The sequence below is a fragment of the Oncorhynchus mykiss genome, chromosome 20, assembly GCF_013265735.2.
Source record: "Oncorhynchus mykiss isolate Arlee chromosome 20, USDA_OmykA_1.1, whole genome shotgun sequence".
Classification (NCBI taxonomy): Eukaryota; Metazoa; Chordata; class Actinopteri; order Salmoniformes; family Salmonidae; genus Oncorhynchus; species Oncorhynchus mykiss.
This window is the reverse complement of record NC_048584.1, coordinates 42,643,952-42,670,823: the sequence shown is the minus strand read 5'-3', so window position 1 is coordinate 42,670,823 and position 26,872 is coordinate 42,643,952. Positions and strand designations below refer to the sequence as shown.

Here is a 26,872-nt window from a genome sequence, read left to right as displayed (position 1 = left end):
CAGGGTGCTAATTCATCCTCATGGTGCTAATTCATCCCCATGGTGCTAATTCATCTCCATGGTGCTAATTCATCCCCAGGGTGCTAATTCATCCTCATGGTGCTAATTCATCTCCATGGTGATAATTCATCTCCATGGTGCTAATTCATCCTCATGGTGCTAATTCATCCCCATGGTGCTAATTCATCTCCATGGTGCTAATTCATCCCCATGGTGCTAATTCATCCCCATGGTGCTAATTCATCCCCATGGTGCTAATTCATCTCCATGGTGCTAATTCATCCTCATGGTGCTAATTCATCCCCATGGTGCTAATTCATCTCCATGGTGCTAATTCATCCTCATGGTGCTAATTCATCCCCATGGTGCTAATTCATCCCCATGGTGCTAATTCATCCCCATGGTGCTAATTCATCCTCATGGTGCTAATTCATCCTCATGGTGCTAATTCATCCCCATGGTGCTAATTCATCTCCATGGTGCTAATTCATCCCCAGGGTGCTAATTCATCTCCATGGTGCTAATTCATCTCCATGGTGCTAATTCATCCTCATGGTGCTAATTCATCCCCATGGTGCTAATTCATCCCCATGGTGCTAATTCATCTCCATGGTGCTAATTCATCCCCAGGGTGCTAATTCATCTCCATGGTGATAATTCATCCCCATGGTGCTAATTCATCCCCAGGGTGCTAATTCATCTCCATGGTGCTAATTCATCCCCATGGTGCTAATTCATCCTCATGGTGCTAATTCATCCCCATGGTGCTAATTCATCCCCATGGTGCTAATTCATCCCCATGGTGCTAATTCATCCTCATGGTGCTAATTCATCTCCATGGTGCTAATTCATCCTCATGGTGCTAATTCATCCCCATGGTGCTAAGTCATCTCCATGGTGCTAATTCATCCTCATGGTGCTAATTCATCCTCATGGTGATAATTCATCCCTATGGTGCTAATTCATCCTCATGGTGCTAATTCATCCCCATGGTGCTAATTCATCCTCATGGTGCTAATTCATCTCCATGGTGCTAATTCATCTCCATGGTGCTAATTCATCCCCATGGTGCTAATTCATCCCCATGGTGCTAATTCATCCTCATGGTGCTAATTCATCCTCATGGTGCTAATTCATCCTCATGGTGCTAATTCATCCCCATGGTGCTAATTCATCCCCATGGTGCTAATTCATCCTCATGGTGATAATTCATCCTCATGGTGCTAATTCATCCTCATGGTGCTAATTCATCCCCATGGTGCTAATTCATCCTCATGGTGATAATTCATCCTCATGGTGCTAATTCATCCCCATGGTGCTAATTCATCCTCATGGTGATAATTCATCCTCATGGTGCTAATTCATCCTCATGGTGCTAATTCATCTCCATGGTGCTAATTCATCCTCATGGTGCTAATTCATCTCCATGGTGCTAATTCATCCTCATGGTGATAATTCATCCTCATGGTGCTAATTCATCCTCATGGTGCTAATTCATCTCCATGGTGCTAATTCATCCTCATGGTGCTAATTCATCTCCATGGTGCTAATTCATCCCCATGGTGCTAATTCATCCTCATGGTGCTAATTCATCCCCATGGTGCTAATTCATCCTCATGGTGCTAATTCATCCCCATGGTACTAATTCATCCCCATGGTGCTAATTCATCCCCATGGTGCTAATTCATCCTCATGGTGCTAATTCATCCCCATGGTGCTAATTCATCCTCATGGTGCTAATTCATCCCCATGGTGCTAATTCATCCCCATGGTGCTAATTCATCCCCATGGTGCTAATTCATCCCCATGGTGCTAATTCATCCCCATGGTGCTAATTCATCCTCATGGTGCTAATTCATCCTCATGGTGCTAATTCATCCCCATGGTGCTAATTCATCTCCATGGTGCTAATTCATCCCCAGGGTGCTAATTCATCCTCATGGTGCTAATTCATCTCCATGGTGATAATTCATCTCCATGGTGCTAATTCATCCTCATGGTGCTAATTCATCCCCATGGTGCTAATTCATCTCCATGGTGCTAATTCATCCCCATGGTGCTAATTCATCCCCATGGTGCTAATTCATCCCCATGGTGCTAATTCATCTCCATGGTGCTAATTCATCCTCATGGTGCTAATTCATCTCCATGGTGCTAATTCATCCTCATGGTGCTAATTCATCCCCATGGTGCTAATTCATCCCCATGGTGCTAATTCATCCCCATGGTGCTAATTCATCCTCATGGTGCTAATTCATCCTCATGGTGCTAATTCATCCCCATGGTGCTAATTCATCTCCATGGTGCTAATTCATCCCCAGGGTGCTAATTCATCTCCATGGTGCTAATTCATCTCCATGGTGCTAATTCATCCTCATGGTGCTAATTCATCCCCATGGTGCTAATTCATCCCCATGGTGCTAATTCATCTCCATGGTGCTAATTCATCCCCAGGGTGCTAATTCATCTCCATGGTGATAATTCATCCCCATGGTGCTAATTCATCCCCAGGGTGCTAATTCATCTCCATGGTGCTAATTCATCCCCATGGTGCTAATTCATCCTCATGGTGCTAATTCATCCCCATGGTGCTAATTCATCCCCATGGTGCTAATTCATCCCCATGGTGCTAATTCATCCTCATGGTGCTAATTCATCTCCATGGTGCTAATTCATCCTCATGGTGCTAATTCATCCTCATGGTGCTAAGTCATCTCCATGGTGCTAATTCATCCTCATGGTGCTAATTCATCCTCATGGTGATAATTCATCCCTATGGTGCTAATTCATCCTCATGGTGCTAATTCATCCCCATGGTGCTAATTCATCCTCATGGTGCTAATTCATCTCCATGGTGCTAATTCATCTCCATGGTGCTAATTCATCCCCATGGTGCTAATTCATCCCCATGGTGCTAATTCATCCTCATGGTGCTAATTCATCCTCATGGTGCTAATTCATCCTCATGGTGCTAATTCATCCCCATGGTGCTAATTCATCCCCATGGTGCTAATTCATCCTCATGGTGATAATTCATCCTCATGGTGCTAATTCATCCTCATGGTGCTAATTCATCCCCATGGTGATAATTCATCCTCATGGTGCTAATTCATCCTCATGGTGCTAATTCATCTCCATGGTGCTAATTCATCCTCATGGTGCTAATTCATCTCCATGGTGCTAATTCATCCTCATGGTGATAATTCATCCTCATGGTGCTAATTCATCCTCATGGTGCTAATTCATCTCCATGGTGCTAATTCATCCTCATGGTGCTAATTCATCTCCATGGTGCTAATTCATCCCCATGGTGCTAATTCATCCTCATGGTGCTAATTCATCCCCATGGTGCTAATTCATCCTCATGGTGCTAATTCATCCCCATGGTACTAATTCATCCCCATGGTGCTAATTCATCCCCATGGTGCTAATTCATCCTCATGGTGCTAATTCATCCTCATGGCGCTAATTCATCCCCATGGTGCTAATTCATCCCCATGGTGATAATTCATCCTCATGGTGCTAATTCATCCCCATGGTGCTAATTCATCCTCATGGTGCTAATTCATCCTCATGGTGATAATTCATCCTCATGGTGCTAATTCATCCTTATGGTGCTAATTCATCTCCATGGTGCTAATTCATCCTCATGGTGCTAATTCATCCCCATGGTGCTAATTCATCCCCATGGTGCTAATTCATCCTCATGGTGCTAATTCATCCCCATGGTGCTAATTCATCCTCATGGTGCTAATTCATCTCCATGGTGCTAATTCATCCCCATGGTGCTAATTCATCCTCATGGTGCTAATTCATCCCCATGGTGCTAATTCATCCCCATGGTGCTAATTCATCTCCATGGTGCTAATTCATCCCCAGGGTGCTAATTCATCCTCATGGTGCTAATTCATCCTCATGGTGCTAATTCATCCTCATGGTGCTAATTCATCTCCATGGTGCTAATTCATCCTCATGGTGCTAATTCATCCCCATGGTGCTAATTCATCCTCATGGTGCTAATTCATCCTCATGGTGCTAATTCATCCCCATGGTGCTAATTCATCCTCATGGTGCTAATTCATCTCCATGGTGCTAATTCATCCTCATGGTGCTAATTCATCCTCATGGTGCTAATTCATCCCCATGGTGCTAATTCATCCCCATGGTGCTAATTCATCCTCATGGTGCTAATTCATCTCCATGGTGCTAATTCATCCTCATGGTGCTAATTCATCCCCATGGTGCTAATTCATCCCCATGGTGCTAATTCATCCTCATGGTGCTAATTCATCCTCATGGTGCTAATTCATCCCCATGGTGCTAATTCATCCCCATGGTGCTAATTCATCCTCATGGTGCTAATTCATCCTCATGGTGCTAATTCATCCTCATGGTGCTAATTCATCTCCATGGTGCTAATTCATCCTCATGGTGCTAATTCATCCCCATGGTGCTAATTCATCCCCATGGTGCTAATTCATCCTCATGGTGCTAATTCATCCTCATGGTGCTAATTCATCCTCATGGTGCTAATTAATGTAATGTTTTTTTTACACTCAGTGTAGTTGGCACAAAGGTAAGATCTAGAGAGTTATGTTTACAGCTTGACATTCATAACTAGTCCTGCTTGAATCATTTTTACATGGTCCTCTACACCAAAAAGGCTAAAGTACAGGTAGCGAAAAGGCTAGTAACGTCATCCGGGAGATCAGGCAATAGGTTGATAACAGGGAATCCGATAGGCCAAAGTACAGGCAGGGAAAAGGCAAAAGGCGTCGTTAGTTTTCACGATCATACACAGGAGGATTAATGTGGAGACAATCACAAAGACTGGGTGAGACAGATCAGGGTGTGACAGAAGCACAAGCATTTCGCTACACTCGCATTAACATCTGCTAACCATGTGACCAATAACATCTGCTAACCATGTGTATGTGACCAATAACATCTGCTAACCATGTGACCAATAACATCTGCTAACCATGTGTATGTGTATGTGACCAATAACATCTGCTAACCATGTGTATGTGACAAATAACATTTGATTTGATTTGAAGTATTCAGACCCTTTACTCAGTACTTTGTTGAAGCACCTTTGGTAGCGATTATAGCCTCTAGTCTTCTTGGGTATGACGCTACAAGCTTGGCACACCTGTATTTGGGGAGTTTCTCCCATTCTTCTCTGCAGATCCTCTGTCAGGTTGGATGGGGAGCGTCGCTGTACAGCTATTTTCAGGTCTCTCCAGAGATTTTCGATCAGGTTCAAGTCCAGGCTCTGGCTGGGACACTCAAGGATATTCCACTCCTACATTGTCTTGGCAGTGTGCTTAGGGCTATTTTCCTATTGGAAGGTAAACATTTGCCCTTGTCTGAGGTCCTGAGTGCTCTGGAGCATGTTTTCATCAAGGATCTCTCTGTACTTTGCTCCGTTCATCTTTCCTTCAATCCTGACTAGTCTCCCAGTCTCTGCCGCTGAAAAACATCCCCACAGCATTGATGCTGCCACCATCATGCTTCACTGTAGGGATCGTGTAAGGTTTCCTACAGACGTGACGCTTGGAATTCAGTTTAAAGAGTTCAATCTTTGTTTTGGAATCTTGGAATCTTGTTTCTCATGGTCTGAGAGTCCTTTAGAAGCCTTTTGGCAAACTCCAAGCGGGCTGTCATGTACCTTTTACTGAGGAGTGGCTTCCGTCTGGCCACCATAACGGCCTGATTGATGGAGTGTTGCAGAGATGGTTGTCCTTCTGGAAGGTTCTCCCATCTCCACAGAGAAACTCTGGAGCTCTGTCAAAGTGACCATTGGGTTCTTGGTCACCTCACTGACCAAGGCCCTTCTCCCCTTGCTCAGTTTGACCAGGCGGCCAGCTCTAGGAAGGGTCTTGGTGGTTCTAAACTTCTTCAATTTCAGTTTGATGGAGGCCACTGTGTTCTTGGGGACCTTCGATGCTGCAGACATTTTTTGGTACCCTTCTCCAGATCTATGCCTTGACAGAATCCTGTCTCGGAGCTCTACAGAGAATTCCTTTGACCTCATGGCTTGGTTTTTGCTCTGACATGCATTGTCAACTGTGGGACCTTATGTGTGTGCCTTTCCATAATTATATTAAAACAAACCTGGGTCTGGGGCCCCACATTGGCCAAACCATTCCAAATGTTCTGGACACGTCATTGCGTAACTCTATCTGGTAGAGAGGATGTGTTATCAATAAGAAATAACCCTGAGGACCTCTTGTCACATCCTGACCTCAGTTCCTTTATTATGTCTTTGTGTTAGTTTGGTCAGGGGTCGTGAGTTGGGATGGGTAGTCTATGTTATTTTTTTCCTATGTTGTATTTCTGTGTTTGACCTGGTATGGGTTCTCAATCAGAGGCAGCTGTCGATCGTTGTCTCTGATTGAGAATCATACTTAGGTAACCTGTTTCGCCCTGTGTTTTTTGGGGCATTGTATTTTTGGTTTTCATATTAAAGTGCCTTTCTCCCTTTTGGAACTCTCTGCTCTCTGCGTCTGATTCTTACCTCACACACCCTCGTGACACCTCTAGTGATAATATCTCATTTACATCTACGTGGTCGTTAACCCAGCCCTGGGTTTGTCACATTCTGTCGCAGTAATTAATTTAAATAAAAAAATAAAAAAGTGTTTTTACCATTGGTCAGGTGACCAATCAGGGCAGACACTTGGACATCTGGCCACTCAACAGAAGTGTGTGTGTGTGTGTGTGTGTGTGCATGCATGCCTGTGTGTGTTTGGCGCTGACGGGGCTAGCCTGGATTGGTTAGGGTGTTACATGATGCATAAGAAATGTGTTTAATTGTGTTATACAAGTGTAGAACACTACGCACCAGAAGATTCACAGAGCTCAGGGCATGTTAAGTATAACTGTGTCCTTAAGGTGGCGGATCACACCAGTCTTTCAGAATAACATGCTAATGAGTTGAGAGAACACAAGAAAACTGGAGACTTTTCCTCAAAGAGAATTGAAGAATGCTACAAACAGGAAATACCCTCTTTATATACATTCCCATAAGGGTATAAGCGTTTTTGGACAGACAATTTATAATTGATTTATAATTTATAATCGGTCTCGTAGATCGATGCGCTGCACACTTTTTGTTTATAATAAATCCCTCCCGCTTAAACTTGAATGTATTGTAATATTTTTTAAAACTGTATAACAGCCTTAAGTTTGCTGGACCCCAGGAAGAGTAGCTGCTACCTTGGCATGAACTAATGGAGATCCATAATAATCTCCAGGAAGAGTAGCTGCTGCCGTGGCAGGAACTAATGGGGATCCATAATAAACCCCAGGAAGAGTAGCTTCTGTCTTGGCAGGAACTAATGGGGATCCATAATAAACCCCAGGAAGAGTAGCCGCTGCCTTGGCAAGGAACTAATGGGGATCCATAATAAACCCCAGGAAGAGTAGCTGCTGCCTTGGCAGGAACTAATGGGGATCCATAATAAACCCCAGGAAGAGTAGCTGCTGCCTTGGCAGGAACTAATGGGGATCCATAATAAACCCCGGGAAGAGTAGATGCTGCCTTGGCAGGAACTAATGGGGATCCATAATAAACCCCAGGTAGAGTAGCTGCTGCCTTGGCAGGAACTAATGGGGATCCATAATAAACCCCAGGTAGAGTAGCTGCTGCCTTGGGAGAAACTAATGGGGAACCATAATAAACCCCAGGAAGAGTAGCTGCTGCCTTGGGAGAAGGGCTCTATTCAATCTTTATTGCAGAAGTTCAGCTTTACAACGTGATTGAAATGTAAAAGCAATGTTCCCGTGTTAGAGGAGAATGCACTGCGGCAAATGTCAACTCAATCTGTGTCATTTACTGTTCAATACACTGTTAATCGGAGCAGATACGGATGATAATCGATGCATCAGTTCAGTAATATCTCTCAAATATCTCTTAACGAATTCATTTGCAAAGTCTTTGAGAAGAAACAGCAAAAAAAAATATTATTCAAAAATATTCTTGGAAGCCCTTTCATATGTAAATTACCCCCCCCCCCCCCCCCCACAAAAAAATAAATGATCTACTGGAAAAGGTGGAAGTGTAAAACAACAGCATCATATCTGCTAGTTTGATAACTCGATCATGTAAAAGGGTCATGTGACAGAACTCAAAAACACCAAAACGTTTGGATTTGTTTTCCTTTAAGTTTTATTTTACCAGGCAGGTCAATTACGGAAAAATAAAAATCTTATTTACAATGATGGCCTGGCAAGAATAAATAAAAAAGGCCTAAGTTTAATAGGCCTACATTTAATAGGAGAAAAAAAATGAATAGGCCTACATTTAATAGGAGAAAAAAAATGAATAGGCCTACATTTAATAGGAGAAAAAAAATGAATAGGCCTACATTTAATAGGAGAAAAAAAATGAATAGGCCTACATTTAATAGGAGAAAAAAAATGAATAGGCCTACATTTAATAGGAGAAAAAAAATGAATAGGCCTACATTTAATAGGAGAAAAAAAATGAATAGGCCTACATTTAATAGGAGAAAAAAATGAATAGGCCTACATTTAATAGGAGAAAAAAAATGAATAGGCCTACATTTAATAGGAGAAAAAAAATGAATAGGCCTACATTTAATAGGAGAAAAAAAATGAATAGGCCTACATTTAATAGGAGAAAAAAAATGAATAGGCCTACATTTAATAGGAGAAAAAAAATGAATAGGCCTACATTTAATAGGAGAAAAAAAATGAATAGGCCTACATTTAATAGGAGAAAAAAAATGAATAGGCCTACATTTAATAGGAGAAAAAAAATGAATAGGCCTACATTTAATAGGAGAAAAAAATGAATAGGCCCACATTTAATAGGAGAAAAAAAATGAATAGGCCCACATTTAATAGGAGAAAAAAAATGAATAGGCCTAATCATCACTGAGCCACCATTTTCTTTCAGGCCCCATGTCTATGATCTGTACTGAGAGAAGGGCTCTTAGAGTAGGTATATTTCTTTCACATAAGGCCTTTTCAGGGAATTGCTTTAACAAAAGCCTCCATTTTATCTGCTAAGTGCATTACCACGTTGACTGAATACTGAATTCTGTGAGTTTGGTCAAGTCCAGAAATATGAACGTAGAGATGAATCATACCCACTGCAACATAAATGCACTTGCCTCCTCATTATATTTTCATTATAGCTTAAAGATACAGGATATAATGGCCCATAGCTTTCTACAGTAAAACAAATCCAATATTTTTTTGTTTCACGGTTGGATAATTCTACGTTGTTTCCCTTAGAGACATGGCCATCATAAACGTTGCTAAGTGGGTGACTTTGGATGCATGTTGGATTTAGACAGGAAATAGATCGTCACCCTAATCCCTTTTTTTTCTCCCTCTCCTTCAGCTGTCTTGGTTTTGACTCACAATAAGACATTAAGAGGACTTTGCGACGTGTGATTCAGTGTTGTTCGGTGCGTAGGATTGCCTCACACCTCTAGGTGTTCATGTCCTTCACTGGGCATTGCTTCACTGGGCATTGCTCAGTGTGATAGAACATATGACTGAGCCAATACTCCACATTTTCACTTTGTTTCACTAAACAATTACGAGCCATCAGACAACAAAGGTTTTGCCACACTGAGCAATTTAACTGAGAGAATACTGACAATATAGTAAGGGAAAAAAAACAAATTGTGACTTAACTGTAAACATATGGAAAAACTATTCATAATGCCATCTAAATTAAACAATGTTATTGCCATTTTTATAAAAACCGAGAAAGGTTCACAGAATACCCTCAGATTCTATTTACACTTTGAGTCTTTATGACATCACAATCAAAATCATGCAATTCTGTTAAATCCTTAATGATGTCACTTCTCATAAAAAAAATAATGACTGGTCAATCACATTTATATATGTATGTGACGTCATTCAACAAACACACGTTCAACGTAAATTAACAGACGTTGGGGAAGAAGAAGAAGAAGAAGAAGAAGAATAAAATAATAATGTTTTATGCAATTGAAAGGGCATACTCACAGGAAGTCAAATGCCACGTGTAGGTTGTATTGTCCATTGGGCACGTCCAACATGTCACAATGAAACATTTGCAGTTAAGAGCCTGCATTACACATAACCATGGAACAACGTCAACACACCACGGTTGATTTTTTTTTGTTGACAAAGTCACAACGTTGTTGCCCGTGACGTACAGAACACGTTCAGACGTGTTTTTGTTTACATTTACTTTGTTTACAAACAAGATTATATTTTGGTTCTGATGGGGTACTACAGTGGAACTAAGCTCATTAGGCATTTATAAGTTATATTCTTCAAGAATCAAATGAGTATGTACAAAGTTGGAAGCACAGAATTGTCTACAATGTCATTGTATGCTGTAGCGTTAGGATTTCCCTTCACTGGAACTAAGGGGCCTGATCCATGAAAAACAGCCCCAGATCATTATTCCTCCTCCACCAAACTTTACAGTTGGCACTATGTATTGGGGAAGGTAGCATTTTCCTGGCATCCGCCAAACCCAGATTAATCTGTCGGACTGCCGGATGGTGAAGCGTGATTCATCTCTCCAGAGTCCAATGGCGGCGAGCTTTACACCACTACAGCTGACGCTTGGCATTGCGCATGGTGATCTTAGGCTTGTGTGCGGCTGCTCGGCCGTGGAAACCCATTTCATGAAGCTCCCGATGAACGGTTCTTGTGCTGATTACGTTGCTTCCAGAGGCAGTTTGGAACTCGGTAGTGAGCGTTGCAACTGAGGACAGGCGATTTTTACGTACTACGCGCTTCAGCACTCGGCGGTCCCGTTCTGTGAGCTTGTGTGGCCTACCACTTCACGGCTGAGCCGTTGTTGCTCCTAGACATTTCCACTTCACTATAACAGCACTTACAGTTGACGGGCAGCTCTTGCAGGACGAACTGGCTTGTTGGAAAGGTGGCATCTTATGACGGTGCCACATTGAAAGCCACTGAGCTTTTCAGTTAGGCCATTTTAATGACAATGCTCGTCTATGGACAGTGCTTGGCTTGGGCTAGATTTGATACACCTGTCAGAAACGGGTGTGGCTGAAATAGCCAAATCCACTAATTTGAAGGGGTGTCCACATACTTTTGTTAATATAGTCAACAACAACAAAATGGATGGATCAGCTGTAGATTGCCCCATCAAGAAACAGCTAAGCATCATGGCTTGTTCTGAGGCATCGTGTTTGTGCAAATGTAGTGATGTTGTTCCCCTAGATTATGCGCCACATTGCCAGATTATGCAACAAGGACCAATTCAAATGTAGCCGTGTGATGTTGTTCCCCTAGATTATGCACCAAATTACCAGATTATGCAACAAGGACCAATTCAAATAGGCCAGGTCAAGAGGGGATGTTAATAATTTGATAATAATAATAATAATTCAGTGTATTTTGTTATTTAATTACAGCTGCATAGCTAATGTTTTTCTTTGGTGTACAAACACTTTTTCATATCAATATTGTACAGACATGTGATTGTAAAAGTTTTGTATAATTTGGTTTGGTCCATCGCGGGTTATCTGTATTTCCATACCCCTTATTGTTCTCCTTTGCCTGACCTTCGGCTAGCAAGGTACGTTGTCCTTGGCTCCGAAATTGTTTAATATAAAACCGTCATAATGTTATACAATATACTGTTATGCTACCATAAGTTTGTTACAATGTGGATAATATAAAGATTTATGTTAACAAGTTTCACAAAGCTCGCTAACTAGGGTATCTATTGTAACTTGTGAGTACTTGGGACAGTGTTTGAGTGAGTGTCCGTGTGCTTGCGCAGGTGCCTGAGAGCTAGGACCGCGCCAAGGGTTAACATAATGTGTGTTGTCTCTTCATGTGCAGGTATGTCTTTTACTTTGTCCAAATTATGTACGGTATCATTTTGCTTGTATTGTATTGAGTGCTGTTGTGCATTGAATGTGTGCACACAGAACCTGTCATTTCATTTTGCCTGACCTTCGGCTAGCAAGGTGCCTGAGAGCTGTAACTGTGCCAAGGGCTAAAATATTGTGTGCTGTCTCTTCGTGTGCAGGGCAAATAAAAAGAATTCAACCAGCAGACCTCCAGTTGTGGCAGCGTCCTAATTAAAAGTACACAACGCAGAACGAACCACGCTACACAACCACAGCACAACTGAGAAATGCCCAGGATAAAAGCACCGTAACGTCACGGACACAAAGCCAATGACCATGGACTCACATTCAGATGGAAGGATAGATTCTTAGTTGTTTCATAAATCAGACCTGACCAATAAGGTCTAGACTGTGTCTGGACATGCACGATCTTAAGTAGAGGACCAGGCAGGCAGATAACATTGACCTATTGTCATTGAGAGAACGTGGTCGACTCTAGTGCTCAGTGTGGCAGCTCCCACAACACCACAACAATAACACCATTTAGATAACAGAGTCTGTCTTATCCACCCGTTTGAGGGCTTGTTGCATCCCGACGGCGGACAGCTTGCGGTTGATGTTGCGATAACGACAGCGCAGCAGGTTGCTGTAGGTGGTCCTCAGGTCCCTGTTGAAGAAGGCGTAAATGAAAGGGTTGAGGAGGGAGTTGGCATAGCCCAGCCACAACAGGGTCCTCTCCACCCACAAGGGCACACAGCTAGGGCAGTCCGCCCTGCAGATGAAGGGTCTGGCCGTGGACAGTAAGAAGAAAGGCATCCAGCAGACACTGAAGGCCCCTACCACGATCCCCAGGGTGGCTGCTGCCTTCTGCTCCCGCTTGAAGATGGACATGTTCCTCCGGTTGCTCCTCACGAGCCGGGAGAATCGCGTGCACTCCTCCACCTCCCTGTGGAGCCTCAGAGCGGCCGACACACAGTCCACGCTGTCCTCCTCCTGTTCCTCCATGGCTTCCTCCTCTCCCCCCCGCGCCTCCTCCTCCCCGACCCGCGGGAAGCCCGTGATGGTGTGCTTGGCGGCGCTGAGCTTGGCGGCGCGGTAGATGCGGTAGTACATAATGAGCATGACGGATACGGGGATGTAGAACGCCACTGAGGTGGAGTAGATGGTGTAACCAAAGTCCTGGCTGATCAGACACACCTTGTTGTCGTTTACATTCTGGGCCCAGCCGAAGAGGGGGGGCAAGGTGATGGAGGCGGACAGAAGCCACACGGACACCACCATCTTGGCCATGCAACAGCCATTCTGTCTCACAGGGTAGGTCAGAGGCTTGGTTATGCCCAGGTACCTCAAAACGGACAACAAAATAAGCATTTGATTAATTAGCTGTAAGCAACAAATTAACTGTTTATACATACAGATACATATTACTGTAAATACATTGGATGAACAGCAAGGAACTTCCAAAGGAAGACAAACATTGGGGAGTAATTCACACCAAAATAACTATAGCAATTATAATAAGATCGTATAACAATCTTATTATAATGTAGCCTGTTACTAGGGCTACGCTATAATTTGTTTTAAAAGGAGATTGAAATTCCCGAACTCCTTACATGTTTTTATTATGTTTATGACAGGGTAGGAGACCATACAGTAGCGGGACCCGCAAAAATGTGTATAGGGCTCATGTGGGGATCGAACTGCAAGGGGTTAATTAACATATGGTTTTGGAGGCAAGAGTGCTACCCACTTAATTCACTATGAAAATGTCAGTGTTCATTTGTTTTTTAAATTATATCTTTTATTTAGTAGCCTACAAGTGATCTTCCTGTCTGGGTTGGCGCCCCCCCTTGGGTTGTGCCGTGGCGGAGATCTTTGTGGGCTATACTCGGCCTTGTCTCAGGATGGTAAGTTGGTGGTTGAAGATATCCCTCTAGTGGTGTGAGGGGCTGTGTTTTGGCAAAGTGGGTGGGGTTATATCCTGCCTGTTTAGCCCTGTCCGGGGGTATCATCGGATGGGGCCACAGTGTCTCCCGACCCCTCCTGTCTCAGCCTCCAGTATTTATGCTGCAGTAGTTTATGTGTCGGGGGGCTAGGGTCAGTCTGTTATATCTGGAGTACTTCTCCTGTTCTATCCGGTGTCCTGTGTGAATTTAAGTATGCTCTCTCTAATTCTCTTTATTTCTCTCTGAGGACCTGAGCCCTAGGACCATGCCTCAGGACTACCTGGCATGATGACTCCTTGCTGTCCTCAGTCCACCTGGCTGTGCTGCTGCTCCAGTTTCAACTGTTCTGCCTGCGGCTATGGAATCCTGACCTGTTCACCAGACGTGCTGCCTGTCCCAGACCTGCTGTTTTTAACTCTCTAGAGACAGCAGGAGTGGTAGAGATACTCTTAATGATCGGCTATGAAAAGCCAACTGACATTTACTCCTGAGGCTATATAAATACATTTGATTTGATACACCAATTGGTGCCCACATTGGCTTATAAAACACGATTTCATCAAGTATGTGTGTAAAAAACACGAAACAAAAATGTAAGACTCAATTTAACAATTAAATGCATAATTAACCGTCATATTAAAACGGCTTTCACCTTGTCACACTACACAAACAATACGTTTCCTTCTATGCAGGTAATAGGCATTGGAATGACACTTACCTGTCTATGCTAATTACGCACAACGTCATTATGGATGCAGTGCAACACATCACGTCCATGGCAATAAAAACATTGCAGAAGACTTGGCCAAAAACCCATTGCCCCCCAATAAGGTCCGTTATACTGACAAACGGCATAACTGCCAGCGCGATTGAAAGGTCGGCAACCGCCAGAGACACTATCAGATAGTTGGACGGCTGCCGCAACTTTTTCACGAAGCACACCGAAATCACCACCAGCAAGTTCCCGCAGATAGTAAACAGCGTGAGCATGGTGAGAATCCCTCCAATAAATACCTTCTCCACCTTGTCGTAGTTCAGAATTTGCTCCCCACACCGAGTCCCATTCTCCATCAGCAGAGTTGAAGACTGCGAAGTGGCGGATACTGCCTCCGCCGCCTCTTGCGCAATCTTCAGCAAGTGTGCAACGAGCGCCTCCGAAATCATATTTGTTGCACCGGGCTCTTTCGCTTTCTCCATCACATAGGATTTCATGTTGCTGTTGTTGAAAGTTCCATCTGCATCCACGAACATGCTGGTTGGTTCTTATCCGTGAACTTGCAACCCCGTAAAATGACATAGCCTACAGGCCTACGCACAGATGTGCATGTGTGATGTAAATGACTAATCTGCATCCTCCGCGCAGAGCGCACATTCATAGTAGTAGGAAACACGCAAATTGCTCTATTCTAAGAACATTATTCATTACGCAAGCATGTATCAAAAACGACCTTAAAACGTTTCTCTGTGAACATCTCTGGTCACCACGGGGAAATAACAGCTCCTGCGGCCGTGTCAGTGCAATTATACGCTAACTGATTGACAAGTGACGTCAGGAACACCTAGAACGTTGGAGTCGTTATAGGTGCTACAATATGGCCACAACAGCATCATTTTATTTTTTAAAGACATGCATATATATATATATATTGTCGTAACCCTTTTTGGAACAGTAGCTAGCATAGAGTGTGCAGAGCTGTCATCAAGGCAAAGGGTGGCTACTATAAAATATATTTGGATTGGATTTGAACACTTTTTTTTTTGGGGGGGGGGGGGGGGGGTTACTACATGATTCCATATGTGTTATTTCATAGTTTTGATGTCTTCACTATTATTCTACAATGTAGAAAACAGTAAAAAAAATAAATAAAGACAAATCCTGGAATGAGTAGGTGTGTCCAAACTTTTAACTGGTACAGTACATTGTTGTAACCCTTATTGGAGCAGTAGCTAGCCGGTGGGGCTAGCAGAACAGGGTTTGAGACCTGCATATAATTGCTACACTAGTGTCAGAAGTGGGATGGAGCCTTTGATGGCCATGGTGTGTACATGTGACGAACCTGTTGTAGAGAGGGTGGGGACAGCTCACCTGAAAGGAAGCGGTAAATGTAGCGACTTTAACTCAACACCTAGCGACCTTGTCAAGAGGTTCGGACCTCTTGGTGTAGCGGTTAAGATGTAGGCTAGACAGTTGCTCGACCCAGGTTTGAGTCCCAGTCAGGGCTGCCCCCTCCTGAATTCATTACAACAGATAAATAGTTAGGTATATGTAATGGCGGTGGCAGTAGCCTCAAGGTTACCAGCTTCAATATCCTGTATAATACCTACTGCTGTTGTGCACTTGACCCCTACGTGTGTGTGTGTGTGTGTGTGTGTGTGTGTGTGTGTGTGTGTGTGTGTGTGTGTGTGTGTGTGTGTGTGTGTGTGTGTGTGTGTGTGTGTGTGTGTGTGTGTGTGTGTGTGTCAGCTTGGGTACTGGAAAAGCAAAAATACATTATCTGTGCAAATGTACCAATAAATGAAGTACAGTAATCTGATTGACACCTGCTCTCTGGATCACAGCTAAGTATGTCATGGAGCTGTCCTGTATTAAAGTAGGTTTATCTGACCTGTCCCTGTATTAAAGTAGGTTTATCTGACCTGTCCTGTATTAAAGTAGGTTTATCTGACCTGTCCCTGTATTAAAGTAGGTTTATCTGACCTGTCCCTGTATTAAAGTAGGTTTATCTGACCTGTCCTGTATTAAAGGGTGTTTATCTGACCTGTCCTGTATTAAAGTAGGTTTATCTGACCTGTCCTGTATTAAAGTAGGTTTATCTGACCTGTCCAGTATTAAAGGGTGTTTATCTGACCTGTCCTGTATTAAAGGGTGTTTATCTGACCTGTCCTGTATTAAAGGGGGTTTATCTGACCTGTCCCTGTATTAAAGGGGGTTTATCTGACCTGTCCCTGTATTAAAGGGGGTTTATCTGACCTGTCCTGTATTAAAGGGGGTTTATCTGACCTGTCCTGTATTAAAGGGGATTTATCTGACCTGTCCTGTATTAAAGGGTGTTTATCTGACCTGTCCCTGTATTAAAGTAGGTTTATCTGACCTGTCCTGTATTAAAGTAGGTTTATCTGACCTGTCCTGTATTAAAGGGGGTTTATCTGACCTGTCCTGTATTAAAGTAGGTTTATCTGACCTGTCCTGTATTAAAGGGTGTTTATCTGACCTGTCCTGTATTAAAGTAGGTTTATCTGACCTGTCCTTTATTAAAGGGGATTTATCTGACCTGTCCTGTATTAAAGGGTGTTTATCTGACCTGTCCTGTATTAAAGTAGGTTTATCTGACCTGTCCTGTATTAAAGGGTGTTTATCTGACCTGTCCTGTATTAAAGTAGGTTGATCTGACCTGTCCCTGTATTAAAGGGTGTTTATCTGACCTGTCCCTGTATTAAAGGGTGTTTATCTGACCTGTCCTGTATTAAAGGGGGTTTATCTGACCTGTCCTGTATTAAAGTAGGTTTATCTGACCTGTCCCTGTATTAAAGGGTGTTTATCTGACCTGTCCCTGTATTAAAGGGGATTTATCTGACCTGTCCTGTATTAAAGGGTGTTTATCTGACCTGTTCCTGTATTAAAGTGGGTTTATCTGACCTGTCCTGTATTAAAGTAGGTTTATCTGACCTGTCCCTGTATTAAAGTAGGTTTATCTGACCTGTCCTGTATTAAAGTAGTTTATCTGACCTGTCCTGTATTAAAGTAGGTTTATCCGACCTGTCCTGTATTAAAGTAGATTTATCTGACCTGTCCTGTATTAAAGTAGGTTTATCTGACCTGTCCCTGTATTAAAGTAGGTTTATCTGACCTGTCCCTGTATTAAAGTAGGTTTATCTGACCTGTCCTGTATTAAAGTAGGTTTATCTGACCTGTCCTGTATTAAAGTGGGTTTAAATCCACCCTGAAGCCACCGTTCTAGTCTTGATCATCAATAGAATCCTGATTTTCGGGCATCAAAACTATCCTAATCTCTACCTTTTGAGTTTTGAAAAACGGAAAAAAACGACCTTTCAATCAGGCTTGAATGTCAAATTACCAAACCCCTATCCAGAGGGCCAGAATCTTATTTTTTCAGTTTTGTAAACCCAAATTCTAACATTTAAGCCTATCTGACTTGCCCAAATCTGATCAGATCATTTCAATTCGGCCAATTTCTCACAACACCGAAGATCAGGGAAATATGTAGAGGCTTGATTTTGAGTCATTTTTCAAATGTGTTCTTTGAGAAGAACACAACTATGAATCAAGGAGTATATCATCAGATATTGGCAATGAGACTATGGACCATTGAGCAAAATACTATTTGTACAGTATTTTACAATAGCGCCACCATGTGTCCTTATAGGATTAACTGACCAACTGTAGTCTTTAGCCTTAAAGTCTTCTGGAGACACTAACGATTAGGCCTTCTCAAGCAAACCAAAATCATCTTCAATGTTAATACACTGTAAATCACTCCTGCCGTGTTGGCTGGGGCTGCAGAGCAGAGCAGAGCAGAGCATCCCCCCGCCCCAAAAGAAGATGATAAGTGACACTATATCTGCCAATAACAGTGTTACATTGGACCTCTTCACATTGCTGCTGGTGTTACATTGGACCTCTTCACATTGCTGCTGGTGTTACATAGGACCTCTTCACATTGCTGCTGGTGTTACATTGGACCTCTTCACATTGCTGCTGGTGTTACATTGGACCTCTTCACATTGCTGCTGGTGTTACATTGGACCTTGATATGGTAAGTTTCACCAGCTTGAACAGTAGACTGAACAAAAGAGCTGTTGACACATGGCACGTTTTGAAGGGAGAAAATATCCCCACATAACAGTGGTACTGTATATAATTGTAATGTTATTCTCATGTGAGCAATTGGAATACTATTTTGGCCTGTAGAATATTATAGTTTTACAATTAAAAATTTAACATTTTCTTTTAATTGTACACTGAACAAAAATATGAAAAACGCAACATGTAAAATGCTGGTCCCATGTTCCATGAGCTGAAATAAAAGATCACCGAAATTTTCCAGACGCTCAAAAATACTATTTATCACAAATGTTGTGCACACGTTTGTTTAAATCCCTGTTAGTGAGCATTTTATCCTTTATCAATATAATCCATCCACCTGACAGGTGTGGCATATCAAGAAGCGTACACAGGTGCACCTTGTGCTGGGGACAATAAAAGGCCACTCTAAAATGTGCAGTTTTGTCACACGATACAATGCCGTAGATTTTGTTCAGTGTTGTTTGCAGGCCAAACCGTTCAGACGTTCTCATGAGAAGACCAATTTTTTGGGGATGTCTCTCCTGTTCTGACAAACACAGCTGTAGCTCAGCCACTTTCCACCGCAGAGAAGCAGCCCCGGTAAAAAACTTTATATCTCTAGCTTAAACAAAGATTTTGATGGGGATTTCTTCATTATGTTGTGCACGGGGGCGTCAATAGACTCTTAAGGATTAACGAGCTTAAATTACGAGAGTACACAGTCCTTGTGACGACTTTCCATGAATGACGCTGGTATAGTTGTCCTGGTATTGTTGTCCTGGTATAGTTGTTCTGGTATAGTTGTCCTGGTATAGTTGTTCTGGTATAGTTGTCCTGGTATAGTTGTCCTGGTATAGGTGTCGTGGTATAGTTGTCCTGGTATAGTTGTCCTGGTATAGTTGTCCTGGTAAAGTTGTTCTGGTATAGTTGTCCTGGTATAGTTGTGCTGGTATAGTTGTCCTGGTATAGTTGTCCTGGTATAGTTGTCCTGGTATAGTTGTTCTGGTATAGTTGTGCTGGTATAGGTGTTGTGGTATAGTTGACCTGGTATAGTTGTCCTGGTATAGTTGTCCTGGTATAGTTGTCCTGGTATAGGTGTTGTGGTATAGTTGTGCTGGTATAGGTGTTGTGGTATAGTTGTCCTGGTATAGTTGTCCTGGTATAGTTGTCCTGGTATAGTTGTGCTGGTATAGGTGTTGTGGTATAGTTGTGCTGGTATAGTTGTCCTGGTATAGTTGTCCTGGTATAGTTGTGCTGGTATAGGTGTTGTGGTATAGTTGTGCTGGTATAGGTGTTGTGGTATAGCTGTCCTGGTATAGTTGTCCTGGTATAGTTGTCCTGGTATAGTTGTTCTGGTATAGTTGTTCTGGTATAGTTGTGCTGGTATAGGTGTTGTGGTATAGTTGTGCTGGTATAGGTGTTGTGGTATAGTTGTCCTGGTATAGTTGTTCTGGTATAGTTGTCCTATAGTTGTTCTGGTATAGTTGTCCTATAGTTGTTCTGGTATAGTTGTCCTGGTATAGTTGTGCTGGTATAGGTGTTGTGGTATAGTTGTCCTGGTATAGTTGTCCTGGTATAGTTGTCCTGGTATAGTTGTCCTGGTATAGTTGTCCTGGTATTGTTGTCCTGGTATAGTTGTCCTGGTATAGTTGTCCTGGTATAGTTGTGCTGGTATAGGTGTTGTGGTATAGTTGTGCTGGTATAGGTGTTGTGGTATAGTTGTCCTGGTATAGTTGTCCTGGTATAGTTGTGCTGGTATAGTTGTCCTGGTATAGTTGTGCTGGTATAGGTGTTGTGGTATAGCTGTCCTGGTATAGTTGTCCTGGTATAGTTGTCCTGGTATAGTTGTTCTGGTATAGTTGTGCTGGTATAGGTGTTGTGGTATAGTTGTGCTGGTATAGGTGTTGTGGTATAGTTGTCCTGGTATAGTTGTCCTGGTATAGTTGTCCTATAGTTGTTCTGGTATAGTTGTCCTATAGTTGTTCTGGTATAGTTGTCCTGGTATAGTTGTCCTGGTATTGTTGTCCTGGTATAGTTGTTCTGGTATAGTTGTCCTGGTATAGTTGTTCTGGTATAGTTGTCCTGGTATAGTTGTCCTGGTATAGTTGTCCTGGTATAGGTGTCGTGGTATAGTTGTCCTGGTATAGTTGTCCTGGTATAGTTGTCCTGGTATAGTTGTCCTGGTAAAGTTGTCCTGGTAAAGTTGTTCTGGTATAGTTGTCCTGGTATAGTTGTGCTGGTATAGTTGTCCTGGTATAGTTGTCCTGGTATAGTTGTCCTGGTATAGTTGTCCTGGTATAGTTGTTCTGGTATAGTTGTGCTGGTATATGTGTTGTGGTATAGTTGACCTGGTATAGTTGTCCTGGTATAGTTGTCCTGGTATAGTTGTCCTGGTATAGTTGTGCTGGTATAGGTGTTGTGGTATAGTTGTCCTGGTATAGTTGTCCTGGTATAGTTGTGCTGGTATAGGTGTTGTGGTATAGTTGTGCTGGTATAGGTGTTGTGGTATAGTTGTCCTGGTATAGTTGTCCTGGTATAGTTGTGCTGGTATAGGTGTTGTGGTATAGTTGTGCTGGTATAGGTGTTGTGGTATAGCTGTCCTGGAATAGTTGTCCTGGTATAGTTGTTCTGGTATAGTTGTGCTGGTATAGTTGTCCTGGTATTGTTGTCCTGGTATAGTTGTCCTGGTATAGTTGTTCTGGTATAGTTGTCCTGGTATAGTTGTGCTGGTATAGGTGTTGTGGTATAGTTGTGCTGGTATAGTTGTCCTGGTATAGTTGTCCTATAGTTGTTCTGGTATAGTTGTCCTATAGTTGTTCTGGTATAGTTGTCCTGGTATAGTTGTCCTGGTATAGTTGTCATGGTATAGTTGTCCTATAGTTGTTCTGGTATAGTTGTGCTGGTATAGGTGTTGTGGTATAGTTGTGCTGGTATAGGTGTTGTGGTATAGTTGTCCTGGTATAGTTGTCATGGTATAGTTGTCCTGGTATAGTTGTCCTGGTATAGTTGTGCTGGTATAGGTGTTGTGGTATAGTTGTGCTGGTATAGGTGTTGTGGTATAGTTGTCCTGGTATAGTTGTCATGGTATAGTTGTCCTATAGTTGTTCTGGTATAGTTGTCCTATAGTTGTTCTGGTATAGTTGTCCTGGTATAGTTGTGCTGGTATAGGTGTTGTGGTATAGTTGTCCTGGTATAGTTGTCCTGGTATAGTTGTCCTGGTATAGTTGTCCTGGTATAGTTGTTCTGGTATAGTTGTCCTGGTATAGTTGTCCTGGTATAGTTGTCCTGGTATAGTTGTCCTGGTATAGTTGTCCTGGTATAGTTGTCCTGGTATAGTTGTTCTGGTATAGTTGTCCTGGTATAGTTGTCCTATAGTTGTCCTGGTATAGTTGTCCTGGTATAGTTGTCCTGGTATAGTTGTCCTGGTATAGTTGTCCTGGTATAGTTGTCCTATAGTTGTCCTGGTATAGTTGTCCTGGTATAGTTGTCCTGGTATAGTTGTTCTGGTATAGTTGTCCTGGTATAGTTGTCCTATAGTTGTCCTGGTATAGTTGTCCTGGTATAGTTGTCCTGGTATAGTTGTCCTGGTATTGTTGTCCTGGTATAGTTGTCCTGGTATAGTTGTCCTGGTATAGTTGTCCTGGTATAGTTGTCCTGGTATAGTTGTCCTGGTATAGTTGTCCTGGTATAGTTGTCCTGGTATAGTTGCCCTATAGTTGTCCTGGTATAGTTGTCCTGGTATAGTTGTCCTGGTATAGTTGTCCTGGTATAGTTGTCCTGGTATTGTTGTCCTGGTATAGTTGTCCTGGTATAGTTGTCCTGGTATAGTTGTCCTGGTATAGTTGTCCTGGTATAGTTGTTCTGGTATAGTTGTCCTATAGTTGTCCTGGTATAGTTGTCCTGGTATAGTTGTCCTGGTATAGTTGTCCTGGTATAGTTGTCCTGGTATAGTTGTCCTGGTATAGTTGTTCTGGTATAGTTGTCCTGGTATAGTTGTCCTATAGTTGTCCTGGTATAGTTGTCCTGGTATAGTTGTCCTGGTATAGTTGTCCTATAGTTGTCCTGGTATAGTTGTCCTGGTATAGTTGTCCTGGTATAGTTGTCCTGGTATAGTTGTTCTGGTATAGTTGTCCTGGTATAGTTGTCCTGGTATAGTTGTCCTGGTATAGTTGTGCTGGTATAGTTGTCCTGGTATAGTTGTCCTGGTATAGTTGTCCTGGTATAGTTGTCCTGGTATAGTTGTCCTATAGTTGTCCTGGTATAGTTGTCCTGGTATAGTTGTCCTGGTATAGTTGTCCTGGTATAGTTGTCCTGGTATAGTTGTGCTGGTATAGTTGTCCTGGTATAGTTGTCCTGGTATAGTTGTCCTGGTATAGTTGTCCTGGTATACTCCAGTCCTCAAGTGGCCTGATTGGAGTCACACTTTTTTTTTTTTTACATCCCTAGCAAACACAGATGATTTGTCAAATGTCATTCTAAACTGAAGGTCATGATTCGGTGATTATTGGAGTCAGATGTGTTAATAAGCTGGGGCAGGGGGCAAAACTGTGACACCAATCACAGGCCCTGGAGGAATGCAATTGCCCCGCCCATGTTCTAATGTCTCTCTCTTCCACTTCCTGTTTCTGTCCACTAGATGGTAGTAATGCTCCAGTCAGATAACCCTCAGTTTAGTTTCTATGGACAGTAGTCAAAACTACATTTACCAAGTGAAAGCCAACTAACTCTACACCATGTGTATTATTCACTGTATAGAATAATTTACTGTAAAACCACTGAATTTTTTTTCGTAAAATCACAGTGCAAAGAAAATGTGAATATTAATTACAGGAAATGTCCAGAAAAATGCATGTTTAAAAATGACCTATTAAAGTACTGTGAAATAACATATATTTTTTTTTACAGTGTACTGTTCCTCATACATGCTTAATTGAGTCTTATGTTGTGATGCAAATAGCACAAAAAAAAACAGGTCATACTGGTGAACATTTCTACAAAGATCGCAGACATGAACAAGACTAGAATAACATCTCTCATAGGGTGAAACCGATAGATTAAAACAAATGTACATTTCAATAGGGACAAAATAATATCATTTTAGGCACTTGTTATATGGGGCAGACAGCAATCAGACTATCACATTGTTTGTTGTATGTTTTTGATCCCTTATTGTACCAGGTAAATTGACTGAGGCCTCGATTAGAAGCATTTAGGCTTTTAAAGACAAACGTTCAAACATTCGCAAAGATCCCATTCACCTAAAAATGCCTTAGTCTACGTCGCCTCAATCGGAAATGGCCTTTAAAAAGATGCAATTCCTAAACATAGCCCTGCTGTAGTGAACGGTGGGGGCAAGGGGAGCAAACCCGGGTGGCTGGCGTAAAATACAAACACCATCGCGCCAACAGGGTAGACCACTTGGTGGGGATTGTAAACGCGCCTCATATAGCGAGGATCGCTACACTGCCCCGTCCGGAACGGGTAGGTACCAGTGGAGGCTGCTGAGGGGAGGACGGATCATAATAATGGCTGGAACGGAGCGAATGGAATGGCATCAAATACATGGAAACCAAGTCTGAACTCAGTCCAAACCTGAGTATGTCTTGTATAGAATCAGGTTCTGGATGAGTGCATTTCATTTTTAAATTATTAACCTTTTTAGATTTGTGTTTAGGTGAGACAGCCATGTCTGTTCATCTGTGAAACAACTGTTTTTGAAAGCTGTATAGTTCAAATTACTGTCTTTATTTTACCAAATGTTTAATTCAATTTAATTCAATACATGGAAACTATGTATTTGATATATTTGATACCATTCCACTTATTCCACTCCAGCCATTACCACAAGCACGTCCTCCACAATTTAAGGTGCAACCAACCTTCTGTGGTATGTATGTTCCGTGCGTCAACTACTCAGCCCCCTCACACGTCCGGGCCGCCATCCCACTTCTGACACCAGTGTAGTGAACCGTCGGGGCAGGGAACGAAGCAAACCTGGGTCGTTGGCGTGAAAGGCAAACACCCTTCGAGTCACACCAATAAGGTGAACCCACTTGGTTGGAATTGTGACATGGCTCGTTTAGCGAGGATCGCTACAATACAAACATTGAAATAAACAAACAACTGACTGAAATGCAAAAAAATGAACGCTCATTTAAAAATTACACAATTTAAACTACACAGTAATTAAACAGTCTCACAAACTAGGGTATAGAGAACTTTTGGACTGGAACAGCTTCACTCAAGAACCCGAGGAGCCTTAATCTATTATGTATGTAACAGTATAACTTTAGACCGTCCCCTCGCCCATACCCGGGCGCGAACCAGGGACCCTCTGCACACATCACCCACGAAGCATCGTTACCCATCGCTCCACAAAAGCCACGGCCCTTGCAGAACAAGGGGAACTACTACTTCAAGGTCTCAGAGCAAGTGACGTCACCGATTGAAACGCTATTTAGCGCGCAACACCGCTAACCAGCCGTTTCACATCCGTTACATGTACACACGTGGATGAACACCAGGTGGGACTGCACAACTATTACACAACTTGGAATATGTCACTGTACTGTCTGTGTTTACAGTAGGCCTTCAGCAGAACAATCAACTATAACCAGGACTAATTATATATAGATATTCTGAAAATCCTACCAACCCAACACCAGATCAGTGTGCCCAGACCATTACTGGCAAATGATTAACAATCCAACCACTGTTTGACCTGTTGGTATAGTGTCAGTGCCAGAACAAAACAAGGTAATGTGGACAACACCCAAAGATACACGCTGACAGTTTCCTCGTGATGTAGTCTACAAAATATCGACCCTTCAATTCTGACCCACTGAGTGATACACAGGTGAAAAGCAAAGCTTCATAATCCCCTCTGAAAAGCTAGGGTGGGGAATAACAACATGACATAGCAGAGAAGTAAACAGCTTTTCCATCTGCATCAGTTTCAACACATAGGAAAATGTTCATCACAGCCTGGCTGGTCATGCCCTCTGCTTGGCGGCGTGTGTGTTATAAATCACCTCAACATGACGGCCACTGACGACAACTGCAGCACATACCTAGAAATATGGCACAGCCATGGCTGAACGTTAGCCTACATCCAGAGAGAAGTAACTTTACATAATCTAACAATAATTATTTTATCCATAGCCCAAGGTTACGCTATAACACGACCGTTCTGCTTATTGGATTTATAAACCTGAACGCTTGTTTGTATTTTCTGTATAGAACGAGAACGGGTGCCTTTGGGACCGTACTATCTGGGATCGTTGGGACGTCCCTACCCCTCATTGCAGTCGACATGGTTAAGGTTATGTGTTAAGGTAATGCGTTAAAGTAATGCATTAAGGTTATGTGTTAAGGTTGTGTTAAGGTAATGGTAGGGACGGCCCAAGGATCACAAATAGCCGTGACCATTGCCCGTGTCCCCCGGAGAGGGCAAACGGGTTCGGGAGCCATTACTTGTGACGTAACTAGCTCGTTAACCGGCTGTTTTAACTCAGACTGCTGTAGCGGCGGGGTGTAAAAGTCGGAAGTAAATGACCGACAGTGACCTCCTGGCCAAAACGTGTTGAGGCGGATAGGTCTTTACACCTCTTGTCAACTAAATAAAAGGCGCACATTATTGGTACTAAGAGCGAAGAAATATTTTATACTCGAGCAATTTCGTTAAAAAAATAAATATATAATTAAGGAGGGTGCGCAGGGTTGTGTTTTATCGTACGAGCTAGATAGAGACAGCAGCTCTTTCTCGTTTCGGTTAGTTTAGTTAATTTAGTCTGATATCTGAAGTAGCTAGACAACTGCGACAATGGATAAAGCAAAATCAATTATCGGACAAAAAGGGTCAGGATCTTGTCATGCCAACGGACTTCAGAGGGAGTTTCATTCCCAGGCCAACATCGGTGGCTGTAACGCATACAAATCAAGTGGAAACTGTAGTGGTGACAGTAGCAATATTGAACACTTCCATCACCTGCAGCCCGATCACGTCGAAGCCAATGGGTCATCTCCTGCGAAAAGATGCCGGTTACGAAGAAGAGTTGAGTCGGTGAAGAGAAACAGACCACGTAAGTGACACTGACATCTGTGTTTGCAGGTGCAATTTTTGCATTTAGTCATTTCTGTGTTTACTCGTCAAAATTACACAATTAATGTTAGGCAGCTACATGGAGGGTTTTCAAACCCCTCAACCGTAACATGTATTTAACTATTCCACAGCTATCACACCCAGTGGTTTA

The 26,872-nt window shown here is 42.5% G+C and overlaps 2 protein-coding genes across 2 annotated transcripts in view; one reads left to right on the top strand and one right to left on the bottom strand.

Moving 5' to 3' along the window:
- Positions 1 to 10,813: 10,813 nt before the first annotated feature.
- LOC110499499 (5-hydroxytryptamine receptor 7-like) lies at positions 10,814 to 15,067 on the bottom strand. Its single transcript, XM_036955568.1, has 2 exons — positions 14,663 to 15,067; positions 10,814 to 13,253 (listed from the first exon to the last, which is right to left on the bottom strand). The coding sequence occupies exons 1-2, from the start codon at positions 15,065 to 15,067 to the stop codon at positions 12,414 to 12,416; spliced, it is 1,245 nt and encodes a 414-aa protein (XP_036811463.1). The 3' UTR covers positions 10,814 to 12,413.
- A 10,497-nt stretch (positions 15,068 to 25,564) lies between these two features.
- The window catches only part of LOC110499498 (pantothenate kinase 1-like), a 47,500-nt gene continuing 46,192 nt past the window's right edge, over positions 25,565 to 26,872 (top strand). The window contains exon 1 of the mRNA XM_036956370.1: positions 25,565 to 26,701. Within this exon, the coding sequence (XP_036812265.1) occupies positions 26,443 to 26,701 (259 nt within the window). The 5' untranslated portion in view covers positions 25,565 to 26,442. The remainder of the gene's footprint in view (positions 26,702 to 26,872) is intronic.

What these genes read in the sequence shown, in the direction of transcription:
- LOC110499499 (XM_036955568.1), bottom strand. Translation starts at nt 15,067, where the DNA reads ATGTTCGTGGATGCAGATGGAACTTTCAACAACAGCAACATGAAATCC. An exon ending in CGCTGGCAGTTATGCCGTTT is followed by an intron (nt 13,254 to 14,662) that starts GTCAGTATAACG and finishes TGTTGCTTACAG; the next exon opens with CTAATTAATCAAATGCTTAT.